Source organism: Nothobranchius furzeri, chromosome 9, assembly GCF_043380555.1.
Source record: "Nothobranchius furzeri strain GRZ-AD chromosome 9, NfurGRZ-RIMD1, whole genome shotgun sequence".
Lineage (NCBI taxonomy): Eukaryota > Metazoa > Chordata > Actinopteri > Cyprinodontiformes > Nothobranchiidae > Nothobranchius > Nothobranchius furzeri.
Window position 1 is genome coordinate 41,955,154 of NC_091749.1, and position 21,204 is coordinate 41,976,357.

At 41.4% G+C, this 21,204-nt stretch overlaps 2 protein-coding genes across 3 annotated transcripts; one reads left to right on the forward strand and one right to left on the reverse strand.

Moving 5' to 3' along the window:
• lysmd2 (LysM, putative peptidoglycan-binding, domain containing 2) lies at positions 1–5,503 on the forward strand. The gene is made up of 3 exons (XM_015953910.3): positions 1–447; positions 1,054–1,403; positions 5,223–5,503. The coding sequence occupies exons 1-3, from the start codon at positions 202–204 to the stop codon at positions 5,272–5,274; spliced, it is 648 nt and encodes a 215-aa protein (XP_015809396.3). The 5' UTR covers positions 1–201; the 3' UTR covers positions 5,275–5,503.
• Positions 5,504–5,991: 488 nt separating this feature from the next.
• scg3 (secretogranin III) lies at positions 5,992–19,440 on the reverse strand. Of its 2 annotated transcripts, none has more exons than XM_015953909.3 (12): positions 19,115–19,440; positions 18,567–18,619; positions 18,362–18,404; positions 17,972–18,187; positions 16,764–16,906; positions 16,254–16,406; positions 14,713–14,947; positions 14,274–14,390; positions 10,765–10,848; positions 10,506–10,616; positions 8,960–9,055; positions 5,992–6,743 (listed from the first exon to the last, which is right to left on the reverse strand). In XM_015953909.3, exons 1-12 carry the CDS (start codon positions 19,215–19,217, stop codon positions 6,625–6,627), a joined length of 1,473 nt encoding a protein of 490 aa, XP_015809395.1. In that variant the 5' UTR covers positions 19,218–19,440; the 3' UTR covers positions 5,992–6,624. The 2 variants fall into 2 exon arrangements, with proteins under 2 accessions (XP_015809395.1, XP_015809394.1); XM_015953908.3 differs by having other exon boundaries at positions 17,960–18,187.
• Positions 19,441–21,204: the final 1,764 nt, after the last annotated feature.

Sequence of the window (21,204 nt, forward strand, 5' to 3'; positions counted from 1 at the left end):
TCTATGCTATGACAGCAGCGGGCTGCGTGAGGTTGTGCTCCCCAAACATGTCTCCTGTCCCCAGGGCTGATGTGTCCGATGTGACCCGGGATGGAGCTCTCCCTGCGGCCTAAACTACCTGTTTAGCTTTAATGTAGCGAGTCGTCGGGAGCGTCAAAGCCAGCGGAGGTAACTAACGGTGCTCTATTTATTCAGCCGAAGATGGCGGAGTTCTCACCAGTCCTACCGATGCGGGATGGAGGAGGACGGTTTGCCCAGCCCATCTTCCCACGGTCCAGGTCCGGTTCCGAGTCAGAGAGCGAACTTTCCCAGAGCTTGGCCCGAACCAAGATCCGCTCGTATGGAAGCACAGCCAGCGTGACGGCCTCGCTGGGGGAGAAATACATAGAGCATCGGGTTACAGACAGCGATACTCTGCAAGGGATCGCCCTGAAGTACGGCGTCACGGTGAGGCAGCTCTGGTAGTTCGGACTTTAATGTTTCACTAATTACGTAACTGTTAGTGTAACAAATCACCCTAAGTGATAAAATAACGCAACCACGTCACCACACTGCGGTCCTCATAGCTGGACACTTTTAGTTTTGTTTACAGAAATGTCAAAGACCATCAGAGTTTAGATGTTTGCAGCTGTGAGGAGTTTTACACGGTTTTAGTTCTTGACTTTACTCCCAGTTTCTCAGCTCCAGAAGCTGCTGCAGATTAGAGGACACACAAAAGCAGAATGCTGGTTGTGGTTAATAAATAAGTGTTAAAGCATCCAAGTTCTAGGGTTTGATTGTCTTTAGTGGCAAAGGAGGTTCCTGATCCATGGTGTGTGAGCTGGATATGTAATTTGATTACTGTCATATTACACCTCAGCAGCCTTTTGTCCCACCTTTTCTGCAGCACTGAAAAGGAACAAGATGGTGTCCTCTTTACATCTAAAAACCCTGTACCTGCTTCCTGTTCTGATGGCACTTCCTCATTTCCTTCATCACCCACCGCCACAATCAAACAAAACCGTTTTCACATCCCTGTAAAACTTTCCCTTTGTTGTTGCACCAATCTTCCAGATGGAGCAAATCAAAAGAGCCAACAAGCTCTTCAGCAACGACTGCATCTTCCTGAAGAACAGCTTGAACATCCCTGTGGTGTCGGAGAAGCGCTTTGTTTTTAATGGACTGTCTCTGGAGTCTCCTGACGGGGACGGTGAAGCAGCCTGCCAAGAGACGGGCACGCCCCATCTCATGATGAATGACATTGAGGGACCCTCGCCGCCCTCTTCCCCTCCCCATTCCGACGACTCCAAACCCATTCAGCCTCAGCCAGAGGAGCTTTCGGCCAAAGACTTTCTACACAGACTGGACTTGCAAATTAAACAGTCAAAACAGGCGGCGCGCCGGCTGAAAGAAGAGGAAGTAAGGTGAGGTGACAAACAACCACCAGCTGCATCTTTCACATCACATAACGCTAGAAAGTTTCTGAATTTGAAGTGTGTGTGTGTGTGTGTGTCACATTTTATTTCTAAATCCGATGTGTGTTTTTTCAGCTTCCTCAGATTGTGTTTACCATGGGTGTGACGACTGGCTTTTATTTTGTGGAGAGTATAAGCAGGAAATTACTTTTTCTTAATCTGGTGAAGGCCAAATAACTAGCTTCATGCTACAATCCAGCTCTGATTGTAGTCTTTAGTTTGGACAGGAGCACATCAAGGGGAGTCCATGCATGAATGGATTCTGTGTTTTGCCACTTTATAGCTTTTTAGCCTAAATGGTAAATGGTAAATGGCCTGTATTTGATACAGCGCCTTCTAGAGTCCTGGAACCCCCCAAGGCGCTTTACAACACAATCAGTCATTCACCCATTCACACACTGATGGTGATGAGCTACGATGTAGCCACAGCTGCTCTGGGGTGCACTGACAGAGGCGAGGCTGCTGAGCACTGGCGCCACCGGTCCCTCCGACCACCACCAGCAAGCAACGTGGGTTAAGTGTCTTGCCCAAGGACACAACGACAGCGACAGACTGAGCGGGGCTTGAACCTGCAACCTTCCGATTACGGGGCGAGCACTTAACTCCTGTGCATCCGTCGCCCCAGCTGCTGATCCCAGCTCACCAACCTACAGGTCTACTCAGATAGCCCCTGGCTTGTGGAAAACAGGGCTCAGACTTTGGTTTTGAGCTGAGTGGGTGATTGTCAGGAGAAGGGCTAGATAGACGGATATATTGGGCAGATTACTGTATTTAGTACATCTGCTAATAAGTCAGGCACATCCTCGGGCATTTTTATGTTCACTAATAACATCTGCATAATAAATACTCAAAATGAACTTTGTTCAGGTGTCTGACTTTAACACTGAGCAGTGCACAAAGTTAAGATTTAACAGTTAAATTCAGTGTTCAAAACCTGATTCAGCTTCAGAAATTTTGTGCATCAACTGATGTTATTAGTAACATTTTAGCATGAAAATAGAGTGGAAAACTTCTAGAAATCGTCCAGGGAAATCAGCCTATATAAATCGACAGTACGTATCGGTCATCGGTTGACCATGTCTCCAACATATCGGCATTAATAATAGAAAAAACAAAATCGGTCAACCTCTAGTCGGGAGTCCCACTCAGGAGGAACCGTGTGTAGAAACCTTCCAGCAGAAGGACTGAAGCCAGTCTGTCACACTAGGCTGTGATGATGCAACAGTCGGGTATTTAGATTTGCTGTGAGAGTGTGTTTTGTGTTGAGACCGAACACACTCATGCCTGCTCAGCAGTGAAGTAGTAATGGGCTTCTGGTATGGGTCCATTCACAGAGATAAAGCTGCAGTTGGTGCTATTTTGTATTTAGGCCTGAATCACACTGCAGCATACACTTCTACACACACACACACACACACACACACACACACGCACGCACGCACGCACACGCACACGCACACGCACACCCACACACCCACACACCCACACACCACACACCACACACACACACACACACACACACACCATCTTTCCACTTCAGGCTCCTCAAAGTGTTTAATTTGGTTATTTTAGGACCAAGTTGTTCCCGCTGTAGGAGCTGTGCTGCTTCCTTAGAGTGGTGGGAGACATGACCTCACACCGGACCGCCTGCCAGTTAAAAGATTTGTCTCAACATGCTTTTCACAATCTCTCTCTTTGTGACTCTCAAACTCTAAATGTGTCGGACTTACAGGAAATATGTTTTTCATTTTTATTTAGGTGTTATTTGTTTTTACGTAATGCAGATTTAAAGGCGTAGTTCACTGATAAACCATTTATTATTATTATTCCTGATCATAATCTGTTGCTCTGAGTTTTTCTTGCAGGGTGAACATGAAAACAGTCTCTTACACCTGTCTCCTGCATTAGCTTCTGATAGAAAATGGATGGTGAAAATCTAGGATTAGAAAAACCTGACAGATCTACATCACTTTGTCACTTTGCGTTCATGGACTCACCCATCTCGACTCACGACAGGGAAGGCTGTTGGTTTATCGTCCAGGGAGCTGCAGAGAACTAGCCTGGAAAACCAGACTAAATAAATATATTATTTAGTCTGGGCGTCTACGGTTCTCGGTCGTGGGGCAGGTTCTACCGTTGTAACGATCTCTGCATGCTACTGGACAACAAACAATGTGACTTACTCACCGATGTGTTGACATCTCGGTCAATGTGGCAGTGTGTAGTTGAAGAAGGCGACAAAACATCTTTTTTTCTAAATAAAGAACTTAAATGCATCTATCTGTCCCTGATTCTAATAAAGCCCAAGTGCAAATAGTCCAAAATTTATGTAAAAGTACTTTCAAACAAGCTGTCGCCATTTTGTTTCGTTCCGTCGCATCATCCCGCCCACCAAACCAATAGAGCGCCTTGACTGGCCCACAAAGCTGATAGAGTGCTGTGATTGACCCTCAAACTTGATAAGAGTGTTGCAATTGGCCTACAACTATGGACCAATCACAGCACTCTGTCGGTTTGAAACCCCAATAGAGAGCTGTGATTGGCCTGCCAGAAGGCTGCTAGGGGGAGGTTCCGATGGAACATTCTTTGCAAAGCAGGAGTTTGGTCAAGTTCACTAGGCTAGCAGGGTACATCTCGGCTAGTAGAAGCTAACTGTTAGCATTAGCAACTCCATCACATGACAGATCTCCTCCAGGCTTGTTTTATTTGTGGAGATAAAACATGAATGTTGCAGATTAAACTGAGTCAGTGGTAGAGTCGTGTTTCTGTTAGCCAATTAGAGGTGAGATGTCCAAATATCAGGAAGTAAGGTTCCAAATCCCGCTGTCTGAAGCTCTCCTCTTATCTGACAATCTTCTAGTTCCTGAAACAGGCAGAGCAGGGCTTTGGTACCCAGAGTACGACTTTCAAGGCATCCATTCCTCCTACTAAAGATCACTGCAAATGTATTGATTAAATGAGCAAACCACACCTCTAAGTTACATTTTCATTGTGTTTCCAAGCATCAACTATGTATAAAAACACGAATAGCGCACTTCCTCCCAACTGTGACATTACAGCAGCGTTGTCTGTCCATGCTTGGGTCATGTGACTGATTGATCAAGTAGAAAAAGAAGTGTTTTAATAGCAATCAAAATATCTCTTGGACACTTATCCTAAATTGTCCTAATTTTAGGCCTATCTATGGTGGCCTAGTGACAAGCGTAGTATCTGATTTTAACTAGGGGCTGCGTGACTTAATTTTTTTTAAAGTCAACCGTCAAGTAATGAAAATCGAGTCGACTTCGACTAGTTGGTTGGTTCCCTGGAGTTTTTGACAAGTGAAATTGCGCCCACATTTTCTAAGTTAAACACATCTCTTTCAACAACGATAGTTTTTGCATCTTACTGTTCCCTGCTTCAGCCCCCCCCCCCCACACACACACACACACGTAGCGGCCACACTGATGCGCCGGCAGCCTCTCAGAGTTTCTGCTGCTCTAAACATTAAAATAATTATTTAATTTTCTGTTCCTCACTTCTGATTACCTGTCCTGTGGATGACAACCACAACTACATAAATATGGTGACATATAACAAAGTGTGTTTTATCACTAATGTCTAAAGCACTACAGCAGTACAGGATGGACAGAAGAGCTCTGTGCTGTTTGGGTAGCCTCATTTATTTTTCCACACATACACGCACGCACACACACACTGTGTGGACCCGTAAAACAAAGTTTTAACCTTCCATGTAGACCTGATACCTTTGTGTTTCCACGTTCACAGGAGCAAAGAGGAGAACTTCATGACCCCTGAATCAGCTTACCAGGAGATCTAGATGAACAGCACGTTTACCTGAAGCAATCGCCTGGATTTACACAAAATCAACCTCATGCTTGTTTGTTTCTTCCATCTTTTTGTGTTTACCAGTTTTGAACAAGTGTCATGTTTGCCTTCTTATTTATTGACCTGTTTTGATGTATTTTACGGTTCACTTTGTTTTTTAAAGTTTTACCAGCTGTCTGAGGACGTGTGCCTGCCCAGCGTGCATCTGTGAAGCTGCTGTACAGAACACACACCTGCTGCACTCAAACGTGGTGCGCTAAGCGATTCCAGTAAGGATTAGCTCGACCTGCTAAACGCTTCTGATGTTCTAAAGCTCCTTGTAGAATAGGATCACTGGAGGGTATATTCAGGCCTTCCTCATCAGTGTTCACCCATGAATGAGCTCAAATCCCCAAAACAGAGGCGACAGACTCTCGGACTCGAACCTTTGAATGTGTCTCATTTGCCTCATAAAAGCTTTTTTTTTTTTTTTTTTAACAGAGGGCAGAGAGCTCTATTTTTGGAGTGTGAATGCATTATTTATGTGTGTGGAGAACTGTCTGTAACAGCTGTTTTATTGTGATTTTAACTTTTTGTTGTATTCGAGGGAAATAAATGTGTATTTAAGTCAAACACGTGTGTTTTATCCTAATTCAGATCTTTGTTTTGCCCACCTGAGATCTTGATAATAGATTCTTCGTTGGGGGAAAAAGTCACAATAGCAAACAAAGAAAAGACAAAGTTTTATTAGCTGTTTAGAACCTTAGGAAAACAAAAATCACAATTATTTACAATTAGAAATACTTCATCTTGAGACATGCAGAGGTGTGTCAGACATCGTCCTCTAGTGGGACTCAGGTGAATTACAGCTCAACAGAAAGGGCTCGTACAAGGTGCACAGACATGAAAACACCACAACGTTCATTTTGATAAAATTAAAAAGCAGGATTACATTAAAGTCAAACATATGCACTGAAATAAGTATGTTAGGCTTAGTATCATTTGGTTGGTGTGTGTTTGCACTACAAGTGGATGAAGGAGGGTATTGCAAAGCTCCTTCATACTCCCAAACCTTTTACTCCTACTAGTCTCGTTGGAGAAATTATACTTCTGATAGCTCATCGTAATACTCTAGTAAACAGTAATCTTAGGGTGTAAATAATAACAGTTGGGATCATTTTTATAATCTATTTTGTTGGTTGTCATATCTAATCCTATGTTTTGGGACATTTTGAGATTGTGTGTGAGAGCAGTTTTAAATACACAGCATTTAATGATCATACTGTTTGAAATCACTGAAAGCAGCCGAGGTTTTGGAGGGAGACCTCGTCAAACTCAGTTCTTTGTTCCAAAATCGGATCTCTTACAGGCTGCCGTAGATCCTCTTGATTGTGTCGCCTTCGTCTTTGGCGATGATTCCCTTCTCGATATATGATTCCACCTGCTGATCCATGAAATCCTTCAGCTTGGACAGGTCATAATCTGGAGGGCGCAGGAAGATGAGTAAAAGGTTTTAATCGGGCGTTTAAATGAAGTTCATCAAGGTCAAAGAAGTTAGTGGAAAGATCAGACGGTAAACTCTTGATGCCCTGCCCCTCTGAGACGCACCACCCAGACAAGCTTCCCAGAGGATTAAGGTCAGAGGATGTTTGTCTGACACTAAGATGTAAAAATTGTGTAATAACATAACTTTTACAGTGAAAACACTGAACATGATTTAGCAAAAGCTAAAAATAAACAGTTTTAAATCAAACAGCATCAGCAGTCTCTTTATGCTTTAACTCACCGAAATGTAAAAAAAAAAAAAAGGATTGAGGCCATCCAAAAGATCATCCCTGAAACCTCCCAACACTCCACTTGTGTCACATCACTTAGAAATACAGCTGCTGTGCTGGAAACCAGAGTTTTAACAGAACGTGATTAGAGACGCTCCTCTTCTCACAGCCAGGACTGTAAAGGGCAAAGAGCCAAAACCAGGATGTTGCCTCTGTGTCCATCTGCTGCTCTGGTTAATCTTTGCAGTGCGTGGGCGTACATACACACACACACACACACACACACACACACACACACACACACACACACACACACACACACACACACACACACACTCGCACACACACACACACACACACACACACACACACACACACACACACACACACACACACACACACACACACACGCTTATCAGAACTCATTAACACACACACACACACACACACACACACACACACACACTCCTAGTCTGCTGAGATGGTCCTAATGGCTGCTTCTGGTAGAGTAAACACAATAAATGGTTTGTGTTCCACTCTGTTTCTTTGACTTTGTTTTCATCTGAGAAGCCTTTTGTTGTCTCTCAAAGAGAACAAAGACGAGGCCTTCAAAGAGGAACATCATGTAACACAAGAAGGTCCTGATGCTGCTTTATTTTAGACAGTAATGGGCTTGGACCCTGGGAAAATTGGATGTTGGGTTACTTTTGACTGCATCAGTCTCTCCTTCTACTACTATGTCTGTTTCGGTTCACTGACAGGCAGGAGGGTACCCCCCTGTTGTCCCGGGCAACCGTTTCATACTCTTGAATGTTAATGAAGTGTCCTATCTAGGGCAAGGTTAGAGATGAGCTCCTAACAAAACATCCCTGCTGATGCATCCCTCTACTCCCCTCGGAACCCTGACATCAGTGTCAATCTTTTTCACTTTTGCTGTTATGCTTTCCTGTTTATGTTTTATTTTTCTTCAATATTAAGGTGAATGAATTGGCCAAACTTTGATTTTATGTGTAATTATTCTGTCTTAAACCTCCTCAATCATGCTTTTTTCAGATCAGAGGATGTTACTGGTTAGTTAAAATCACTGAGTTGGAATGTTTTGTTTTCTGAGCCGAGATGTCCTACTGAGATCATCTCTGGTGGATGGATGGCCTCAATGATGAGAACTCATTAGCATTCGTTCTCCTCTGTTTAATTAAGCGCCACTGGGCATTGATTTTGCGCTGTAGAGAGCCCGGCTGTAGTGGGCTCCCCCAGTTAAAACGAGTGCAGCGCTGTGAGGGAAACTAACACCATTCTGCAGAATGGTGGAGTCTACGTCTAACGCTGCTGTTTAACCCTCTCAGGCTCAAAACAAGTTTTGATAAAAGAACGAACAACTAAGTCCTTCAGGGGTACTTCTGAGTTAAAAAATGCTCATGAAATACGTATGTGGAGTAACCAGGTAGGTAGGTTTTAACGTTGCAAATCTGCAACACCTGCCTCCAGAGGGTTAAATATGATTGTAGCTTTGTGAGGAATAAAAAGCAGAATTAAATGTACACAAATACAGTAAATCATATACCATTCTAAAAATGCTTTAAAATTGCAATAAAACACCAACTCTGCCTTTTATGCTTCTGTGATAATCAGAATAAATCTTTTCACAAGCTGTAGGTAGGAGTCTTGAAGCAGGCAAGCAATTAGGATGGCATCATTAGAGAAATCCATAATCATGAGGTCTGAAATGAAGCGTGCTGCGTTCTTTTAACATGCAAATTGAGAATAACAATGAGAGTCTCCACATCAGACATAAAAATGTATGCAGACTGGAGAAGTCTGGGAATAAGGATCAACCTGCAAAAACATTTTCACAGATTTAAACTGATTCAGGACCAGCTGTTGTGGTTTTTCTGGAAACAGAGAACGAAAGAAAAGCCTCACCATCTTTGCCATCATCTTTGTTGTGTTTTTTCAGCCACTCGATATTCTTCCTGATGGCCTCTAGATACGTCTCTGACTTGCCGGGCTGGTCTAGAGCTAAAAGAAACAGAAACTGTTGAGAAGATCTCACGAGAATCTTCCTCATTAAAATAAAACACGCTCTTTAAGACGTGTTCTTAAAGACTGTAACACTCAGCAGAACATTGATTTCATCAGCTAGAAAGAGCACAGTCTTAGATTTATCAATTATTCACATGAAGGAAAATGAAACTTTAGCTTTTTCTTGAGTAAAACAGAAGGTGGTTTACAAAGGAGAAACACAGCAGCTGGTTAAATAAAATATAATGCTGAACAGGAATAAATAATAATCTACATTTTATTTAAAAAATTTGAGAAACTGGTTCATCATAATGATCTGATCGCTGATTAAATATGTAGAATGAAAAATGCAAATTTTTTCCATAAATATTATTTAATTAAAAATTTCTCCCTGTTGTTTTCCTGCAAGTGCAATCGTGTGTGTGTGTGTATTATATTGATGCATACACACAGTGCAGCAGGGCTGGGACTGGGCCATGCTGTGTGTTATTGGACTGGCCTAGTTCAGAGACAAGCTGGGGCTTAACTATGATTGGCTTGGGCTAAAGACTGTTGTTTATTTGCTCTCAGCTTTGCAACGTAAAAACAAAATGTTCCCAGTGTGATACAACTAATTTAAATAAAAATATTTAAAGAGTAATATGGACTGAAAGAGTTGTAAAGCTTTTTTAAAATGACGTGATGAAAATTAGCTGTGTTTATTTTTGAATGGTACGTTTATTTAATGAGGCACAAAACGTTAAAGCACAAGAAAAAACATAAAAGTGAGTCATGAAATGTACAACAGCTGAGTTTTCATGGGGTAAAAATGTTAAAATCAACGATGATCACCAACATTTGAGCTGATTTTATCAGAATCCAAATGTGCCAAAAATACGTTGTCATTTTGTCTTTAAAACTTGTCCAAATGTTCTTATTCTCTCGTTACAATCTGTCAACACATAATGCAGTCTTTATCTGTTGTACAGCTGTTGTCACGTGATGTTTTTACACAATGGTGATGTTACTTAATGTTGTTACACGGTGTTGTTGCCTGACGTTGTCTGACTATGCAGAAAGACACAGTTCTCTAGTTATCTCATGTCTTTGTCTGGCTGTTTTGTTAGCCTATCTGATGCAAAGCTAAACACAATTCTGAACACGAGTGGTAGTGCATTAGAAGACCATAACTTTACAGCAATACAGAACTATTTAATAAAAACAAACAATGTTATGACATGTTACCCATTTCTATGCACAGTGTAGAAGTAAAATGCTATTTGTGACCACAGAGCTTTTTAAACAGATCAACCCAAATGTGAACTCACTTGTGCAGTGAACGTATGAACTAGACAAAGACACGCACAAATACTTTTGGCACATTGGAAACCTTGTATGATCGGTCAATATAAAGCAAAGATAAATAGTCATGTTTCTGCAGATCATCAGGAGTTGGTGGAGGACTGACTGCTCTCGGCTGTTGGCTGCTCCTCTTTGGTCGAATCTCTCAGGTTCTCGTATTCCTTCTGCATCTTGGCTGTCTCAGACTTGGTATTGTCATCCTCATCCATGTTTTTCCCTGAGACAAGCATGAATATGTTTCTTGTTAGAACTATCTGAAAGGGTGCTGGCACAAATGTGCAGACTAATTAAAAAATGTGAAATTGTTTCTTTACCAACGGTACTGTTTGATACTTTAGTTTGACATGTTGAGAGGGAAACTTTACCGTTAGGCCCGCCGACTTCAGGGAGTCCGAGGGACTTGCCCAGCTTGTTTTTTGTCTGCATGGCTATCATAGCATCCAGGTTCTCTGCAGACGAAAGAAACAGAACAAACATTTACTTTGGATGTCATCAGCCTGAGGGAAGCAGTTCACCTCTGCAGAGGATGAATGAAAGACACTTTTCTGTTTCTGTGTGAGTCAGAGGGTTATTATCATGAGAAAAGGGCTCCATCTAATTCAGTTCAATGAAAAGAAGGTTGAGGAGGATGGCCGTAATGATAAACATGACCTTGTGGTATCCATAATCATCTCCAGGATTTTAATCACATTAAAATGGCCTTAATGGGAAGAATTGATGTAAAATTCAGATATTCAGATAAACCACAGTGTTGCTGTGTGCTTTAACGTCAGAGGCAAAAGATAGTTTCCCAAAAGCGCAGACAAAGACTTAGTAGCTTTTGTTGGGTAATCCACAAAATGAGGTCCAGATGTTATGGGATTAGATTACCAAGTTTTTAAAGAGGGATTGCAAAGCAGGGAGACCTTTATGTCGATGAGGGAGACACAAAGAGATCAAACAGGGACAACCAGTTCGCTCTGGATTTAAAAAGGGGGGTTCAGATGTTTAGAGGACACACACACACACATACGCACACACACACACACACACACACACACACACACACACACACACACACACACACACACACACACACACACACACACACACACACACACACACACACACACACACACACACACACACACACACACACACACACACACACACACACACATTTTGTTTGTACAAACATTAGCTGCATACTTTTACAGAATGTTATGGAATGGCACATAATAGAAAACCCTTCAGCTGTTTATTGAATCAGTTACACCCTTTTCCTTGTGTTGTCCTACTAAATTAGCAATTTTTTTATAAGACTATTTATAACAATGTGCAACAACTTCTAGGTTGTTTGGCATCTAGCTTTAGAAACTTCCAGTAAGAGCAGATTAAGTGCTGCTATTCTGATTATTGTCAGAAGAGGATTGTATCAAACATAAAAGCTTGTTTTGGAGCCTTCTTTTTGTGTCTGATTTCTCCTTGATATCTTATCTAACCATCCCACTCTCCCTTGTCCTCTCTCTCTTTCCTTATCCACCTAGTATTTTTCCTTCCTCTCTTCCCACACACACACACACACACACACACGCACGCACGCACGCACACACACACACACACACACACACACACACACACACACACACACACACACACATTAAAAATATCTTCCTCCCCAGCTTTTTCCTATTCCTCTCTCTCTCTCTCTCTCTCTCTCTCTCTCTCTCTCTCTCTCTCTCCCCCCCCTCTCTCTCTCTCTCTCTCTCAGCCTCCATGGCCCACTATCAGATTAGGGATGAGTGACAGCTCTGTGGACTCAGTGGTGAACCCGGGTGACTCACTGGATCATCTTCCATCAGCTGGGGGAAGCAAGCCAGTGGGGTGTAAACACGTTGCTATAGCGATGATGGGTTTCCCTCCTATTATCTACTCACGACATGTGAAGCCAGAAGAGTTGCTATGGAAACTCTTAATGGTACATGTCTGGTTCTGTAACAGCAGCACTGGACATTCAGTCCACTGCAAAATAAATAATAATAAAAAAAATAAATAAATAAAAAATGCAGACAGCTGCTGCTAACAGCCATCTGAATGAGAATTGATTATTCCTTCTCTACAGGCTACAAACAAAAGGTTAACCTCCCTCAGTGTACTTTTGACTTCATAGAATAGATCTATGTTAATGCTAGAGCCCTAAAAGTATTTTAGCTGATAAAAAGGCCAATTGTGTTTTCAAAGTGAATGGAACAGCATGATATTATATCGTGAATTACTCCTTCAGTCAATACATTTACAATGGTCTCTAATAGGAATGAATGCCTTGCAGTCAGAACTCAGGACACAAAAAAGCCCACAGGCCCCCAGCCGAGCAGGACCAGATGGATCTGGAGTCTTTTTTCTGATATTTTGACATCTTGCCTCGGATTGTATAAAAGCAACACAGCTCTACCACTAACTCCATTTGCTCAGGCACATGAATGTTTTATCTGCCTGGAAGAGCTTCAGCCATGAGTTTGTCTAAAATGGTGTCCCCTTAAATTCTTTAGACCCACGACCTCTGTACTTTAGACCTGATTTTTATGATTATATATTACGAAGCCGCCAATATTGATCAACATCTGGATGTCATTTTTAGTCATTTTCAACATTTCACTGGATATTTCCAGAGATTAATGGTCAAAACTACATCTTGTCTCTTTAAACTCAGAATAACCGCTTACAAATAACAAAAAAAAAAGAAGCTTTTTAAGTCAACCACACATTGATTGAGGGAATAAATAAAATTTGTTGTTCATGAACACTGTAATCTCAGATTAGACGATTTAGACCAAATAGATCATCAAGATGTTCATCAAAACATCTGCTGTTCTTATTTCGAAGCTCAACCAAAATTACATAATGAAAAAGTAAGAAGTAAACCTGATATGATCCGAAAGAATAATTCTATAAAAAGTTGTATAATCCAGAGAGTACTGGATGGATCTGGGATTTTCTGGATCTATAATTGAGTTGACATCTGAGCTGCCTGTTACAAGTGTCTGACCTTTCCACTGGCTACTGATGTGAAAACCAGTCATAAACTAACCGCCTGGTTTTAACAGGAATACACTGGATCAGCTGAGATGGAACAAAAACCTAAATGTTAAACACACTGATGCAGAGATGCTCATTTGTGCATGATGCAGATTATCGTCCAACCATGAAATATTCCTTGTGATATAAAAAACATGTAGAAAACTTTGTAACATGGAAGACATTTGTGTAACAAGGAAGCTCAAAACCTTTAAAGACAAACAAAAAAAAGTCGTATTCAAAAACGAGTGAACATAAGATTTAAAATATTTAGATTTTGTCTGACAACTTGTAAGTTGTTTTTACTGATATGTGAACCCGTTTTAGAGTCAGTCTGGTACAGTTACTAAAAATACACTTTAAATAAAAATCTAGGGACATGAACTAACCAAGCACTCTGAAAAGAGAAGCCACAGGTGGAAAAGTCACCTAGTTTGAAGAATTACATCATCAAGGTGACATTTAATCTGATTGTTCTGAATGTAGCAGAACAAGTTCATCCAAAACAGAAGTTCACATGAAAGGTTCGGGTACAAACAAATAAATAAATAAATAAATAAATAAATAAATAAATAAATAAATAAATAAATAAATAAACGCACATTCAAAGGATCTTTTCACTAAAGCAGAACAGAATGGTGTAAATGTATGATGGGAGCTTCTCAGTTTCAACCTCAAAAACTAGAAATAAGACTTATTTGTTCCACATCTAGACCTAGAGGTACCAATTTGAAGACTTAGAAGAAAAATCTAGAAGAATCTGTGGCGCTACAGAGACACACGACATTATAGATTATCCATCCAGTCATCAGGGTCTCACCCAGATATGAGACGCCCTCCTCTGGAGTGATGGTGCCATACTTCACCATCATCTTCACAAAATCTATCAGTGTCTTCATGATGGTGATCAGCGTTTCTCTCTCCTGAGCATCTTTTTCTGCAAAAAAGAATGAAAGAAAAACAAGTGGAGAGAGAACATTTCCCAGGCTCTGACAATGGGAGTTGGTTTCCATGGTGTTGGTGTCACCACATGGAGTTTGACTTTGGAGGTCATGCTGACTGGATTATTCATTCCCACATGGTGTGTGTGAGTGTGTGTGTGTGTTTTGTCCACATTTCCCAGATTTGTAAGGAAGCAAGAACAGACAGAAAAAGATCAATTGTTTCTTAAAATAAACTTGCTTGCTCTTGATCTTCAAACTCACTCTCTTTGGATGAACAATGTGGTACGATGAGTAACCTCTGTTTGTTTATTTTACCTGAATTAAGGCTTCTGAGCAGCTGGTAGAAGTTTGGGAAGTACTGCAGGTCCTGGAGCCCATCTCCCTGGCCCACCTCATTGCCCTCCTCTGTATCTTTGTCCCAGGTGTTGTCAGCTGCTTCCATCTCTTCCTCTGCATCTCTATCCACATCATCCTCAATCTGCTCATCATCGTTGTCTTCTTCTTCCTCCTCCTCTTCATTGTAGCTGCGCTTGCGTGGCTCCCACGTGTCCTGGAAAAAGCAGAGATTTTAGTTTTATTGCAGCCATCTTTTGCCTCCTTACACAATCTGTAAAAATGTTTTTTTCATCTTTGGCTCTGGACCAACATTACAACCACTCAATCCCAATGCAGCAAAAGTACAGGTAAAAGGCACAGAGCAGCTCTGTTGGCATCATTCAGCCTCAACTCACATGAAACAGTTAAATGAAGTTGTCTGATGGTGTTTTTGAAAGAAATCGTATTTTAGAAATATTACATTTGCACATGGATTGTAGTACTTTTACCCTCCAATGTCGACTGAGCTGTTATTGCTTGCATACAAACCCATTAGCGTTGCATGTGGTAATACTATTGTTAGTGTTTTGGGACTTAATCCATTATATTGCTCAGTTTGAGGCTGCAAAAAAAAAATAAAAAAATAAATAAAAATCTGTTTAAAATGAACTAGTGAATAACTGAGAATTTTGGGGTAAAAGACGAGCCCAAACCCACTTCCTGAGAAAAGCAAGAAGAGTTGCCCGGAGTCATCATTTAGGTGTTCAGCTTGGATTGCCATATTAAAGAATTTTCTAGTGCAATGATAGTTCAAAACACATGTTAATATCATGGTTCATAAAAAAACACTCACAGATAAAGTTCCATTAGTCATCACACACTGGTGAAATTTCTTCTCACATTTGACTCATCCCCTGGGGGACTGGTAAGCTGCAGCAGTGGCTGCACCTGGGAACTATTTAGTGGTTTAACCCCCCAATCCAACCCCTTAATGCTGAGCGTTAAGTGGGTAGGCCCATTTTTAAAGTCGTTGGTATGACCCAACTGTGGATTTAAACCCATGATCTCCCAGTCTCAGGGTGGACCACCAGGCCACTGAGCTATTACCCTTTGGTGGTGCTCGTTTTAGTCCATGCAACATTTGCAATATTATCATCTCACTTTATATAATTGTGATCTTTATATATTATTATTTTATTTCTTGGTGTGGACATTAAAGGGTAATCATGTAGTATTTACTTTCCAAAGTTAAAAGCCAAATGTAGGATAATAAAAAATGTTGGCTGTCACAAGTAATATTTCATGAATGCTTCCCAATTTAAAGAACAAATGCATTTAGTGGCTTGAGCCTAATGGTTTCTGCAGAATTATATCATCAGAGCAATGGTGTCATGATCCTTCCTGCACTTCTGCTGCAGTCACATAGAGATGACATCACTGCTATGTGATTAATTATGTACAAAGTTGGCTCAAGGCCCAAAGATCGGTGGTCCAGAAATGAAACCAGAAAGCTGTGCTTTATCCACCAAGATGGTTTTTACCATGTCTGCACCCTGGTCATCCTGCTCTCCTCCTGTGTCTTGAGCGATGTTCTCTGTGTCCTCAACTTCATTGTTTTTGGCATTTTTTGTGATGAGATCCTGGAGTGCCTCGGCCACCTGGTACTCCAGAGAATCCGCCTGATTTTCTGTGATCTGCGGAAGATCCGAAAGAACAGATTTGTATTAATTATTTCTAAATCACAAACATGCTGTATGCTGAGCCTAATGCTGTATGTTTGTGATTTTAACATGTAGTGTTTGAACAGCTTTGTGTCACATACTGATCTATGGAAGCACTTATAGCAACATTGAGCTATTCATCGAGTGCCAAAAAAAAGAAACTCACAGCTAAAATCGCAGCACAAAAGAAAAATAAATTTACACTCTTCTTCATCTCATAGCAGGAAGAGAGATGGTGCAAAGAGACAGACAGAGGTCCTGTTGGGAAAATGTCACGTCGCATGCTGGGGCAAACTCAATATGACTCTCATAGGAGGACGATGAGCTCACCAGCCCCAATTTGAGCAGCTTGGAGATGATCCTGTCAAACACTCCTCTGTCATCTTCCTCGTATATTTTGTTGGCAATTTTCTGAACAATGTCCTCGGCTGTCAGTGGAGTACCATCAACCTGGCGGAAGCTTTCTGTGTCATCTGTAAGGAAACCACAAACATATTTCCAAATGCTATATTTTAAGAATACATTCTGTTTTCTCAATCGCCACTAATTAAAACTTGTTACGAAAATGGTTTCTTCTTTATTGCTCTATTTTACAATTTCAAATACTTCATCTTGATTTATTGACTGTGAGTGCTAAAGCTAGATATTTCTATTTCAGAGCAGGTGAAAGAATATTTCCCAGTAGTAAATAACACCTCGCTCCTCGTGCTCAGTGAGAAATGTACGAGTGACACAGCTTGAAACTTGCATAACAGTTCCTGCTGCGTTCCAAGGCCCAAACAGTAATGATAACCAGTGTTTCTTCCTGCTTGTGATGCAGATTAAATCAAGTCCTTCAATCTATTTTTACCTTGACAAAATATTGACTGCACCTGCCAAATGGGGATGTAGCACAAAGCCTTGGGTCATCATAGCCAGAGTGACTGCATAAATGGAGGAAATGTAGCGCTCAGCGCTTTGAGTCTGACGCGCCTCGCCTCAGATCGAGCTAACACGCTGATGATCAAATTACATGCAGCAAAATGAGCGCTCGTTGGTCGTTCCAAATGAAACGTCCAGGGATGTTTACCACAGATTTAAACAAACACCATCTTCTGTTAAGAGAATGGGTTTATAGCCCTGTTGGTCCAATCTTTAAAGTAACACTGGTGATCTCATGCAATAGTGCGAGAGCTCGTGCAGTGATGTAGCCCTCAGATTATGTGGGATGGCTCAAAATTTTACATAAAAATTGTGTATTGTATTAGGACCACATTATTTCTCCTTATTGGACTGAGACGTGAAGGTCAGCCATGATGTCTGTAGTCCCTATTTCACCGGTGTAAGACACAGAGAGGATAATCTTTCGCTCCTGGTTTCACGCGTTCTCTCTTTGACTCTTTCTATCTGTTGGTGCTTATCCCCATTAAACACACGCGTCTCCTCTGCAGACTCGTTCTTTGGATGTCTACCTGGTGACCTGCCAGCTACAGACAGAAGCTCAGAGTATGACGCCTGTCCTTGTTGAAGGACTGGGCTCTGCATACCCTGGTACTTGCCATAATCCATCCCATTTTTGGTGGAGTCGTAGTCATCAGCGAGACGTCGGCTCTTAGTTGAATCGGCCTCATCAGGAACGTGATGATCCTCCTTCTTAACCAGCACCTCCCGGGAGTCTTTTGATTTCTGGCCGTCAGCCAGAGACTTGAGCATGGTAAAGTCATCGCTGGCCTGTTCTGACTCTGCGTCCTTGAAGGCGGCGGGTTGTTTGCTCTCTGTGAGGAAACAAAGAATACAACACATTCATGTGTGGATGATGAGCAACTGACTCTTCTGTGATGTCCCTCAGTTGCAGATGAGGCCCGTTTTACTGGAAAACGCTGAAACCTGATTCTGCACAGCAGGCGGAAATAAAGCCTTCAATTGATCGTCACGAGGTTTCCTCTTACCGGCTGACTGAACTGCAGCCTTCACGCTGTCTGCCTCTGCAATCTGAGGAAATGAGAAACACCAATCAGATGATTTGCACTCAGGATGTAAGCTGTGATTATTAATGACTTTCAGGCTAATATGACAGCTGTTTGACTCGAGACAATAAAACTCATTTGGCCGGATATTGGAAAAGAAAATCAGCTATAAGACATGGATGCCCACCTGCTCTTGCAGCGGTCTCTCTTCTGTCAACTGTCGGTTGTACACAGCTTTATCTGTAATAGAATAAACATTAAATCAGTCAATAAAAGATAGTCAGATTTCAAATGTCACAAGTCCAAACAATAAAATACTTTTATGTTACTTTTAATTATGATTTTGTAATGGAGATCTTTCAGATCTGTGTGATCTGAGGCTTCTCTTCTGTCCGAACATCACCAGAGGCAGAGCTTAATCGGATTGTCAAACAAAAGATTAAACTGTGGCGAAAATAGACCACAAGTGGCCTAAAGCCGCCAGGCACCATTTTAAACACACCATCAGGTCGCTGCTGAGCAGGAGCTCAACTGTTGGATTTCACTGCTTGATGTTTAATGTTTGCAGCTTTAAATTACTTTAAATCAGCAAACAAACTTAACACACATGTCCACTTTTTATGGAAAATCTAAACAAAACCTGGGATAAATGCAGAGCTTTATGTACTTATTTTTATTTAGAAGCTTGTGTTGCATATTTTTGCTTTGCAAAGCTGTCCTAGTTTTTGAACTCACCATCCGTTGAGGCTGTCGGTGTGGGGAAGGCAAATGTCTGGTTGTCTACTTCCAGAACAAAAAGCTGAACAAGCACGAAAAGACCAAAGTATTTGGACGCCATACTGAAATGGTCTGCCTTGAATCTCTCAGAAGGAAGTTTCTAGCTAATGGCTCTTATCTAGCTCCCTCCTCAAGTGGGAAAAAAAGTGCTGAATGCGTGGACAGCTCCGCTCCGGACGGCCGCTGGTGCTGAATCTGCCGCGGGAGGCTGCGCCTCGGGGCGGACGTACCGGTCAAGGAGGATGGAGACCAAATGCACGCGGCGCCCTGGAGCTGTGCACGCGCCGCGATGCTGAAACCAGGTCACCTCCCCAGGTAAAACCAGATAGGCGAGGAGGCTCTTCAAGCCCCGAGTGAGCTACAGCATCACCTGCCAAAGCTGTAAAAGAGCCCACTATAACAGGACCCGCCCCCCTCGTGACAGAGCAGGGGGAGGAGACGGACGGGAGGAGGAGGAGGAGGAGGAGGAGAACACTGCAAGAAGTGTCATTTTGTGACAGTGCGCTGATTTTAAAAACACAAAGTAGGCCAAGCTAAACATCACTTTTATCTCAGAACAATAAAAAATAAATAAAACAATGTTTTTTAAGAGTTTGACAAAGCCACACTTCAGACAAATCTAAGAAGAAAAGAAACACCAAAGCAGTGATTTAATAATGAAATCAAACCTAATCTATGCTGGTAAAGAAATGCTGTTACAGACCAGACAAATCGATTGATATTTTTTGCAGCGTTTCAAAAGAGAATGACCTCCCATCTCGTGCGTCACAAATAACATGCGTCACGTTTGTAGATCCACTGCTCAGTAAACAGCAACCATTATTAAAGCAGCAATTAAGCACATAAACAATAGGATGATATATTGAACCGGTTTTTATGAGTTCCCGCTTTCATAACCTGTAATTGGATGTACGTTTTCTCTGCATGGTGGGCGTGACGTTTCCAATGACTCCCAATAATTTCATTTAAGATGTTTGTCAGAGGACCTCAGCAGGAGGAGATAAAGCAAAGGAACACTGATCTTTAGGTGTAATATTCTCATTAAAGCATCATAGCTTCCAAATGAGTAAAAATAGCGTTATTTTGGTTATGATGATTTTTCAATAAAGTTCATCACATCAGTAACTGAATGTGTCCTTTAAAAGTAATTTCAAGTCAGGCTAGTCAATTTCACTGAACCTTGTTGAACCCTGGACGTCATGTACTGTGGATGAGGAGTGTTATGCTTACCTGCAGCTGATCCTCTCTCAGCAGCCTTTGTTCATCTTCTTTCTACCATCAGTGCATTGTGTCACTAATGGTTTCATGTTTGCGTTATTAGTACATGCAAAACAGCAAGTTAGTATAAGTCATTATCAGTTTTCTCAGATATGTTGGCTCACCATCAGTTGTATTTAAAATGTTGTCTTTGTGCAGAATACACCTGTCTCCGCTGCTGGATGACTCTGCTTCCTGGTCTCTGCTTGTCTCAGCAACCGAAAGAAAGCGACTCTTGCCAAAATCCGAGTTTTATATGAGATTAAAGCACACAGTCTGGAAATAATACAAATTTACTCTCCAAAAGAAAAAAAAAACAAACATTTACATTGTGCAGAACCCACATCTATCAAATTCTGTTTAAAAACAAAATTTCCTTCAATTACTAATTGCCAAGATTTAATTTTTCTTTAAATGGTTTTACTTCTTTCCATGTGTGGTGAAATACTGACACCTAGTGTTTAACATATGTAAGTGAATCGAGAAAGATTTTAGGAAACAACACCGATAAAAGTTAAGTAATAGATCTGATCATATTCAGGTAAACATCCTCCCTGACATACATCATGGCTTTGAATCTATCGACCTGCTTTATCTGTTGGATGACTCTGCTTCCTGGTTACAATATTTTATTCTGTTCATGTCAGATCTGTTCTACTTTCTTACTTACTTACTGTTTATTAGCTGCTAATCTCAAATAAGAATAAAATAAAAATTCCAACCAAAGGTTGGAACTCAGCTAAACTCAACACATCTCTCCTAGTTTAACTCAGACAGATCAAAACTCTGCC